General features: G+C 40.6%; 1 protein-coding gene across 2 annotated transcripts in view; it reads right to left on the bottom strand.

Annotated features, from left to right (window-relative positions):
- The window catches only part of PCSK1 (proprotein convertase subtilisin/kexin type 1), a 48,435-nt gene extending 38,841 nt beyond the window's left edge, over positions 1 to 9,594 (bottom strand). The window contains exons 1-4 of one of the 2 annotated variants that reach the window (XM_011989426.1): positions 9,517 to 9,594; positions 8,313 to 8,506; positions 4,639 to 4,743; positions 752 to 862 (exon numbers count right to left, since the gene is read on the bottom strand). In XM_011989426.1, the coding sequence (XP_011844816.1) occupies positions 752 to 862; positions 4,639 to 4,743; positions 8,313 to 8,492 (396 nt within the window). In that variant the 5' untranslated portion in view covers positions 8,493 to 8,506; positions 9,517 to 9,594. Of the gene's footprint in view, positions 1 to 751; positions 863 to 4,638; positions 4,744 to 8,312; positions 8,731 to 9,516 lie in introns of those variants that run through there. The other variant, XM_011989425.1, reaches the window with a different exon arrangement.
- Between the last annotated feature and the right edge of the window lie 612 nt (positions 9,595 to 10,206).

Here is a 10,206-nt window from a genome sequence, read left to right as displayed (position 1 = left end):
AGAGAGAAGATAGTGTCATAAGAAACTGATCCCCTTTTCCATCCATTATGCAACAAAAGTATCTAAGTCTTAGCTTGTGTTTTTCAAGAGAAATAATCTTTTATAACATTCTCACAACAAATCCTTCTACTAGCCTATATTACTACCATACAGACATAACATTAAACAGAAGAGAGGACACCCTGCAGGTAGACAGCAACACTTAACAATTTCTCCACTCAAGGATTTGGTAACTATCTTAAAGGTAGAATGGTTTGCAAGTTCAGACATTTGCAATAGACTTTTCTTGTGTTCCTTCTTTTCGCCTCTTTCAGAGATTCTTATCTGTGTCATATAAGAATTGTCATTCAGGGTTGTATATGCCAAATTATGTTCACTATACTCTGTGAGTGCTTTAAATAGTTCTAAAGAATAACTTTAACCAAATGAGATTTTTGCCATAAGTACTGTTTTTGGAACCCCTAACCTGCAAGACCTGATTTTTCTGCACTTACCCCCAAATAAACTTAAGAAGACAAAAAATACAACCTATTTTTTCACAGCAGCTAAAGGTAACTGTTTCCGACATCCTTACTCAGTAAAACAGAAGAGACAGATCAAGGAGGTCCCATCAGCCCTAATCTCCAGATAAGATAGCTTTCTATGAAATCCTCCATCATAAAAAAAAAAAAAAAATTCTTGTTGCAAATGTAACAATATAAAGAAGTCAGGTCCCAGATGCCACCCACACAGTCCTTCTGTATGTACTTACCAAGTACCATTGCTGATTCCACATGGGATCATTGAAGAGATTTTGTGCTGAGTCCTTTATAGCTGAACGTTTAGTTCTTTCTTTTTCATACTGTTGTTCAGCCCATATCACCTACAAGGATTTTTATAGCAAGAAAATAAAAAGTCAAATATCTACCTCTGTATCTTTCCTCTAACTATCTCCAGTACCCTTCCTAGCAGAGTTCAGGCAGCTTTGCAATATTTTCATTTGACTACAGATCAAACTGGCACCTCAGAGAGAAGAAGGGATTGCCCACTGGGGAGATGAACATTTCCTCTATTACAGTAAAGTGCACCTTTAGGGGGAGGAGAAGCAGTCAGTGAAATGATAATTCCCTCAAATTATTTACATTGTGGTTTCAGTGGAAGCAAAAGTTCAGTCTGCTTTCATCAGCAAATGGACCATAATACTCATTTTTATATTGAGGTTTCAGGGCTCCATGGCTGAAAATTTGTCTGCTTTTATGGATTAAGTCAACAAGCCAAGAGACTGCTGTTATAATGCTCTTATAGATTAATTTCTCTTTCTTTACATACAAAAGGTAGAAATTGCAAATATTTTATAAAGTAAGAATGGCGTTGTATCCATGCAAATGTGCAACTATCCCTCCCCTGTGCTTCGACCTCTGCTTAAAAGTACTTAATATGAGAAACATATCCTGGGTGATGAATAGCACTACTGACCACGCACACTTACCATTAATTCAGTCTCATGTATTATGCAAAGAGATCTGACAATATGAAAATTACCTGGCCCATATTTACAGCATAATCCTATTATACTTGAAGCCCTAAGAGAGTGAGGGACTGCCTTGTAGTTATATTCATTATAAGATAATTCTATACTCTTATTTTTCTTGGCAACATGACTATTTCATACCCCAAACACATCTTTTCTGCTCAGTGCATGATGACAATTCAGTGTGTGGTGGAATATTGTTAATGTGAGAGTACTCATGAATCAGCTCCAAAAATAAAAACTGAAAAATAATTTGCAACTGAAGGATAAAACCATCCACTAAGACTGCCCTGAATTTTCAATTAAAAATGTACTGCAAACCTATTAAAAATAATGGGAAGAACTTGAAAGCTAGAAATTAGTCACTATGATTTATTTTTAAAGTGCTTGTATTTTCAAGCTTAATTGTTTTGGCTTAAAATACCTCAATGCTTGGAATGCTGCCCATCATCTGAGTTGATCTCTGGAAGCTGACTTCTAGGGCATAAGTACTAATCTTTGAGGTAGAGGGTCACTTACACTTGGAGATTTTATTAATAGACTTGTAAAGATAGACTATTGCTGCATTTCACAGAGTTGATTTGAAAGAATATTATCTTCCATCAAAAAAGAGCAATAAAATGAAAACCAAGAGCAATTTTTTAGAAATAGGATACAAGAGGAGGCACTCTGCCATCTGATCAGATAAACATCCAATTGTAGAAAACAGTGTTATGATTAATGTCATTAACTCAGAATCACATATTAATCTCTAGAAGAGCAGGCTGAATGGAATAGAGGAAAATTGGTAGTGTCTTTCTATTATGCATAATAGGTATCATGTACTTAATTATAAATAATTTGATCTGGAAAGAGCATTAAAGATCATCTACTTCAACCTTCCAATGCAAGTTTCTATGGTCCTAGACTGCTTCCTAAAATAAAATTATTCTTGGGCTAACTTTTTACAAAGTTATACCTGTGCTGGAGACTAAATTCTTAGCTTTTTTCCATAAATGTCTTGAGATTCCCCGAAAAAATCAGCTATCAAGGGGATGTATAAAGAGTAGAATGGGCCATCTTCATTTTCATGAAATACTTTGAGTAAGAAGAACAGTTAGGTATGCTCTATTCTGTCCAATTTTCTCCTATGAAAATGAGAAGACAGGTCAGTTTGACTTCTATGTGCATTAACGGGCATGCAGTTTGGGCATGCATTTAGGCAAAGAAGGAAATCTCTCTCCTGCTTAGCCGGGGGACTAAGCCTAGCCAGAGTGCTGGAAGTTGTTCTGCTTTTCAGAGCCCACACGCAATGAGCCATCTGCCTTGAAGTGAGTAAGGGAAGACCTCAGTGGACAAGAAACTTCTGTAATAAGGTCCAGGGCCTCTGATTTGGTCTTTCACATCAAGCAATAACTTGACAAGAGCTAGCAATGGGTGTAGATGAGCTATCGGGTCACTGTCCGTGGTCCCTACACAGCATTGTTTGTCAGGATGTGGTTGTTTCTTTTATATTCCAACACTGGTGACCCAGGTCATTCCCATTCCCCACCCTCATAATTTGTCTTTTTCTTCTCCTTTTTAAAATGCTATCCATTTCAGAATGAATAAAACAGCAAATTATCTTACAGGCCCATGAATTCCATCTACTTTCAACAGTTCTATCACCTGTCTCATATATATATATATATTTCTGTCATATATATGTCAAATATATATATTTATTTCTGCCTCATATATACATAGATATACATATATGTATATATACATACATATATACATAGATATACATATATGTATATACACATACATATATACACACATACACACATATAGAAGTATATATATACACACATATATACACATATATTTTTTGCACCCCTGGGAAGTTGAAAGCATTTTTTTTTTTTTTTGAGACAGAGTCTCGCTCTGTCTCCCAGGCTGGAGTGCAGTGGCCCGATCTCCACTCACTGCAAGCTCCGCCTCCTGGGTTCACGCCATTCTCCTGCCTCAGCCTCCGGAGTAGCTGGGACTACAGGCGCGCGCCGTCGCGCCCGGCTAATTTTTTGTATTTTTAGTAGAGACGGGGTTTCACCGTAGTCTCGATCTCCTGACCTCGTGATCCGCCCGTCTCGGCCTCCCAAAGTGCTGGGATTACAGGCGTGAGCCACCGGGCCCGGCCGGGAAGTTGAAAGGATGTTTTTAATTCTCTTACCAAGAGGATCTCTCACCATAATTCTCCAGGGTGTCCTAGGTAACAAAAATCATGTACACAGATATCAAGATATCAGTGTAAATTGGAATCAGGATAAATTTCTTCCAGTATGGCATATCCTTGAGAAAAGGCAACACTGTATGAAAATTACAATACTCCCAACATAGTCAACATTGTCTAATGTATTTGTTCACCTTGAAAATAGACTTCAAAATCAATAGGTACATTAGCTATGTATTCAAATTGTCTCTATCTTATTTACCTGTATTTATTCTGTACATTTTCTGCTGTTACCTAATCATTGAACCAAGATACAAACTAGGATGAAAAGAGATCAAATGATTTGGATCCAACAGTAGAATATTTATGGAAACATTTGTCTCATGAAGACATGGATTTACAGTTCTCTCATAAACACTAGCTCCTTATACAGCAAAACCAAATAGAAATAATAGACCTTTTTTTTTCAGTTATGCTGAAATGTTATTGAAAGTAAGGCTCATGTATTTCTTTGAGCCCATATTGGTATTAAAATGTTTGGTACATAATAGGTACCTAGTAAAAGGTTGTTGATTGATTGTATTGTCAAACATTTTTATTAGTGCTGCCCCCTCATTTTAAACATTCACTTTCATGCTCTTAGACTGAATTTGTGAGTGTACATATAAAATTAACTTTAGATATATATGTAATTATATAAGTAAAGTGCATATATATGTGTACAATTAACTTTAGCTCAACCAATTCAACCCAATCTTGTTATTATTATGTGCAATTATAATTTTATGGAAAGAAATTAGAAACATTACTGATAAACAATCTTGGTCACAATAAAAAAGAACCACATTTGCAAAATGCTTCTGTTCTTATTAGAAATCATAAAGAAAGCAGGTAAGTTAGAGTATTGGTTTGAAGACAAATGTACAACACTTACACGATCATCATCAGATAATCTCTTAGTGATATGAAAGGCACTCCTTCGAGACCTTCTGGGGTGGTTTTTATGTTTGAATAAGTAGTGATTTTCAAGTGAACCAATCTATAAAAGGAAAGAAATAAAATAAAGATCCACTTTCCCAAACAAGTATATATGGACTAGTTTAAAACTCAGCTAACTAACTTAGAGATAGGCCACTTTTATTAAGCCCATTCCTTGTATCTGAAGTTAATATTTTTCTTTTCTTTTTTTAACTTTTATTTTAAGTTCAGGGGTACAAGTACAAATTTGTTACATAGGCAAACTTATGTCATGGGTTTTTTTTGTTTGTTTTTTGTTTTTGTACAGATTATTTCATCACCCAGGTATTAAGCCTAATACCCGTTAGTTATTTTTCCTGATCCCTTCCCTTCTCCCACCCTCCACCTGCCAAAAGGCCCCAGTATGTGCTGTTCCCCTCTATGTATTTACGTGTTCTCATCATTTAGCTCTCACTTTTGAGTGAGAACATGCAGTATTTGGTTTTCTGTTCCTGTGTTAGTTTGCCAACAATAATGGCCTCCAGCTTCATCCACATTCTTCAGGAAGAAGGCACTGGTAGAGGTCTTAAGATGACCCTCAGAATATTATTGCTTGAGCTCACAGTATACTCACTAGCTCACAGTAGGAGACTAGTGATGCTTCTATTTTACACACATTGGAGGAAATACATGTTTTTGTGTGTGTGACAGTATCATATTAAAATGTTCATTTGATCAAATATATCTGTTCAAAGAACAATTATTTGTGGTAAGCAGGCAAACACCTGGGATACTATCTATGGTCAGTGCCACTTTCCACTAAAATAAATTATCGTTTTTATAAAAAGTCATCATTGAATTCATAGTGATGAATTGTTATTAGTCACTATTAGTGATCATTTGATTTCCCACTAATTCAAGGCTTTCAGAAAGGAACATGCTACATTTAGGGCAGGTGTTCCACTTAAGAGTGTGTATACTTCTCTGGGTAGCTATTGACACCTTTGGTTCATTTAGAACTATATTCATTATCCTTTTGAGCTAGTCTCCCTTTACTCAGCACTAAATTTGAAGCTACCAAATCCTCTAGATAACCCTACATTTTAAAAATTAAGAAACAAACAATTGACAACAGTATATTACTGAAGAAACACGTTCTTTAAATTGGTGATTCTCATCACCTAGAGAATTTTAAAATAGAGAAGCTTAGGCCCTGCTCCAAGCCTGAATCTCAGTGAATCTTCCTATAAGCTGTGGATGGAATTGGGGAGAGAAATCAGCAGCCATAGGAAAAGATCACCAGTGCTTAGCTCTGTTTTCTCTGCTGTCAACTAGCTTTTCTTCTTGTCACTATCTTAATCCAAGCTTTATCCTGAGGCAATAGGGTACCCAATATAGTAATGCTAAATTTGTGTAATTTTAGTAATATTAAACAAAAAGAGAAATAAGCAGAACCAGGAACGTGCTATCAGTCTTCTACAAATAATTATTATTCTAATAAAATAATTTTTGTTAAGTTTGTTTTAAAACTTTTGTTAGTTATGCCATTTTAACTAAAAATGGATAGAGGAAATATAGCATTGTAAATCACATATAAATATGGATGGTTTTTCCCCACTATTTGTTAATGCTTTTGTGACTATGCTATCCCTTACCCAAAGATCCTCCCAAGAATGATGATGTGTTGTTTTTTAGTATTAAGATTTCTGTTTATTTGTTTTGAAAAGCAATTTTCACATTGAATGGTCTAGGTTTAGATACATGCCTAGAGCTAACAGGTGGGAAAAAGAAGAGAGATTTAGTTTTTGCTGTCTTCCCCAGTATCCTCCTACACAGTTCCCAGTGCTATTTAGCCTTTTGGTAGCTGCTCAAGGAATACACAATTAAATCCCCAGTGTCTACCCCTATAGGTCATACATAATTTTTATGATGCCCACAGTATTCACCAGCACAATGTCTGCTACTCATGCTCTCTTTGGGTCTCAAAAATTCCTAATAATTGCGTGCGATTCCCAGACTTACTACTAAACTGTATTATGTCTCACTGTTTTCCCACAAGCTGTTTTCCATGCCTAGACTGTCTTCTCCAATCTCATTATGTTCTCCTGGCAATCTCTGACTCCTCTTCCCCGTGCAAATGTTTCCTCCTTTGGGCAGTTTTCATTCACCCCTCTCAAATTCCCTACTACTTTCATTCCTTCAACCAATGAATATTGAGATTTCAAGAACAACTTTTATTATTACACAAATTACAATCAGTTGCAATCATTAATCTCTAAGCTAGTCTCCTCTAGATTCTTGATTACTTGAGAGCGTTTTTTTCCCCCCTCTTATTCCTCAGCCCCTAACACGGAGCCTGGCAAGAGGGCAAGGGCTGGCCAAAATCAAAAGACTCATCTGCTGCTGGGACACCAGGAAGCCAATCTGCATAGATTTTCCTGCCGGGCATTTCAAAGACAATTTGGTTTATAAAGTTAAGAATGAAGCCTCCAGCAAGAGCAGGAGAATTCCCCAGCGGGTTCGGTCTACAAAATCGCCAACGCCCCCGCCGATTACTCATCCGTGACTCCAGCGGCGTCTCAACCACCACCTCCAGAAAAAACGCGCCAAAATGTTTTACAACTCCCTCCTCCCACGCTTCAATGCAGACCAACTTCCCAAGCAGGGGGCTAGGGCTTGATTCTGAGCCAAGGAAAGGAAAGCTCTAGCTTAGAAGTCACACTCCCTAGGGTCCTCTCGGAATCGCTCAGCTATTAGCAGTGTCCCACTTAATGTCTTGACGCTCACTCACCTCCAACCAGCTACCTATTGACCAAGCCTTCACTTGGACAGGCAACAATAAGCTGAAATTCCCGGGAAAACGATTACGTACTTAGCTGAAGAACAAGAAAGAAATAGATCCCTTTCCCACAGTCAGTTCGGCATCTCGACCCTGCAGTGGGACTGGTCGGGCAAAGTTATGAAGCTTGGACTTTGTAAGTTCCCAGTGAAAATCCGGAGCTCCCCAGAGGGGTACGGAGATGGATGGTCCCGTGTCTCTCACCCACCATTTCTCCCCCAGCTTCCCAGGCTACTCCGCGGCCTCCCAACCTCCTGGTCGCCAGTCCCAGCAGCTGGCACTCTTCCAATGCCCTGGGCGTGCCCTTACAGGCTGCCAGGGCGGACAGCCCCAAGCCTGCTTAGCCCCCTGCATCAGGACTTGGATCTGATGCTGCCATATTGAAAAGAAGGCAACAGCCGGCTCCTGACGCAGACCGCCTCAGTCCCGGGGGATGGAGCGCACTGATTCTCCCGGGGGCGCTTGGTTGGTAAGAGCTTGAGTGCATCTCAAGTTCTCTGAACAAGCGTGGAGGGATTTTTCTTCCAAACCGCGCGGGAATGGATTTCAATTCTAGAGCGGCCAACAGTAAGCCTAAGCCCTACCCAGCTGCAGTGGCTTCCTTCTGCTTGGCTGCGCCCAGCCCAAACAGTAAATAATGCAAGCTTTCTCTCTCTCCAAGCGCGCCAGGGGCTACAGCGGGAGCAGCTCCTTGTTCTTTGCTACACTGGGCTCCGGAGAGTGTAACCTGGGGCTCCCACTTGGAAGACCGCGCTCCAGTCCCGCCAGTCCCCTGGGGCCCCAGAAAGTTTCTTGAAAGTGGAAACTCTTACCTGACCCAAAAGGTCATAACCCAGCTCCTCGGCGATGGCCGAGGCTGCTTCCGCGCCCCCGGGGATCTCCGCTGCCCATTCATTAACAAATTGTCTTTTCGCTTTTGCACTGTTCAGTGCACACCAAGCGCAAAAGAGGGCGAAAGCAGTGCACTGCAGAGTCCAGGCTCTTCGCTCCATGGCTCACACACTCGCTTCAACACGAGTGGGAAGGGAGAGGAAAAAGAAGCAAGATAGGAGAAAAGCCAGAGAGACTCCCCCTTCCCACCCTCGGGCTCTGGACCACTCCTGGCTCCTGGTTGCTCTGCGAAGAGCTAGGAGGAGCGCGAGGAGAGGCTGGGCGGCTGCGAGCGCTCAGTGAAGCGCTTCGGTCTCCAGGCTGAGTGGAGCCCCAGCCCTTCCCAGCCAGAATGGAAATGAGTGTTTACACGTCAAATCGACGAAAGCCATCTCTTGACGTCAGATCTACCTGGACTAAGATCTGAATGGTATTCCCGGCGGGGCGGAGAAGCGGCTAAAATAAGCAGCCAGGGATTAGGAAAAGGAAGGAACTGTTTGCTGGGATCAGTTAAGTCTGCTCCTTGTCAGCCCATAAATTTTGTACCGTGAGAAACATCTTCACTTTTCAAAGAGAAGTGCCCCATTTGAATATAACTACCAAGAATAAAACGCTGGGAGTGCTTTCCCACCCTTCCATCCATTTTCTCTGTATTTATTATCTCATGTGTGTGGCAGGGAGGGGGGAGGCGATAGGATTCTTATAATGGCCTTTTGGGTATCAGCACCTGCTATGAAGAACAAGACTCTTAGGTCTTTCAAATCAGAGAGAGGCTAGGAGGGTAAGGAGAAGAAGGGAAGCTACTACTGCCCAAATTCTGTTCTAAATTGTCTAAGAAAATGAGCATGTCTCCAAGACAATGTTAAAGCAATACTTTTAAAAATGAATTTTTAACCAGTCGAACACTTTAGTTTACAGGTTTACTTCCTCCTCCCCTTTGTTTCTCAACCTCAGTAAAACGATATCAATAATTATACTCCCATATTGCAAAGCCAGCGCCACTACCACCTTTTACGGTGTTTATCAGTAAAATGATTAATCAGGTGATTTTTAAAAAAACATTTTTAAGAATTTGTCAACAAGGGGATCTAGGGTCCCAAAGGCTGTTGTGTTGATTCAGGGAGGGAAAGAGCAGTTTTTATTTACCTCGACTTTCCATTTTGCCTCAGTAGAGCTCTTCACTTTGGTGCTGAGCTGGAGCTGTGCCATTACTTTCCCATAAAATGCACAATGCCTCTTTGTGGAAAAATGGTTTCCTGTGGGAGGAGAGCAAGCAAACATCTAAATGAATTCTCCACCCCTCACCCTAGGGAAGTGAGTTCAGTCTCCCATGGTGGAGCCTATTCGAACCCTGAGGGATTGAACCTGGCGGGAGATACCAGTGCCTGGTATTCAGCACCGAGGTCTGGACAGCGACACGCGCAGGACTGCAGCAGGAGCTGCTCTGTCTTCTGACCACCAAAGACGTCCTGTCTTCTGAGCACCAAAGACGTCCACTCTTCTGTAGCTGGCCAGCACCAAGCTGTTTTCCTTTTGATATGTGCCTTTCCCTTTTTTGAACAGCAAAATAGGAAATTGGCCGCAGAGGGGAGTGTGGTTAGGTTCATGATCGTGACAACTTGTGTCCAGCTCTTGGGAACGTGTTGGACTCAGGCCAAAAGTAAAATCGCCAGGCGGTGAAATTGAGAGAGCCTGCTGCCCCTGGGAAGACTTTTTTTTTTAAAGCTCAACCGCCTGAGGGCGCGATCTATGCTGTAGAAATAGAAGAAAGGGGAGAAGGTTGGAAAGAAAGCACATGAACAAGTGGGGAAAGGATGCAAGAGATGTTCCTTACAA

Source organism: Mandrillus leucophaeus, unplaced genomic scaffold (genome assembly GCF_000951045.1).
Source record: "Mandrillus leucophaeus isolate KB7577 unplaced genomic scaffold, Mleu.le_1.0 Scaffold353, whole genome shotgun sequence".
Classification (NCBI taxonomy): domain Eukaryota; kingdom Metazoa; phylum Chordata; class Mammalia; order Primates; family Cercopithecidae; genus Mandrillus; species Mandrillus leucophaeus.
The sequence above is the reverse complement of the archived record's forward strand: the minus strand, read 5'-3'. Positions and strand labels throughout refer to the sequence as shown.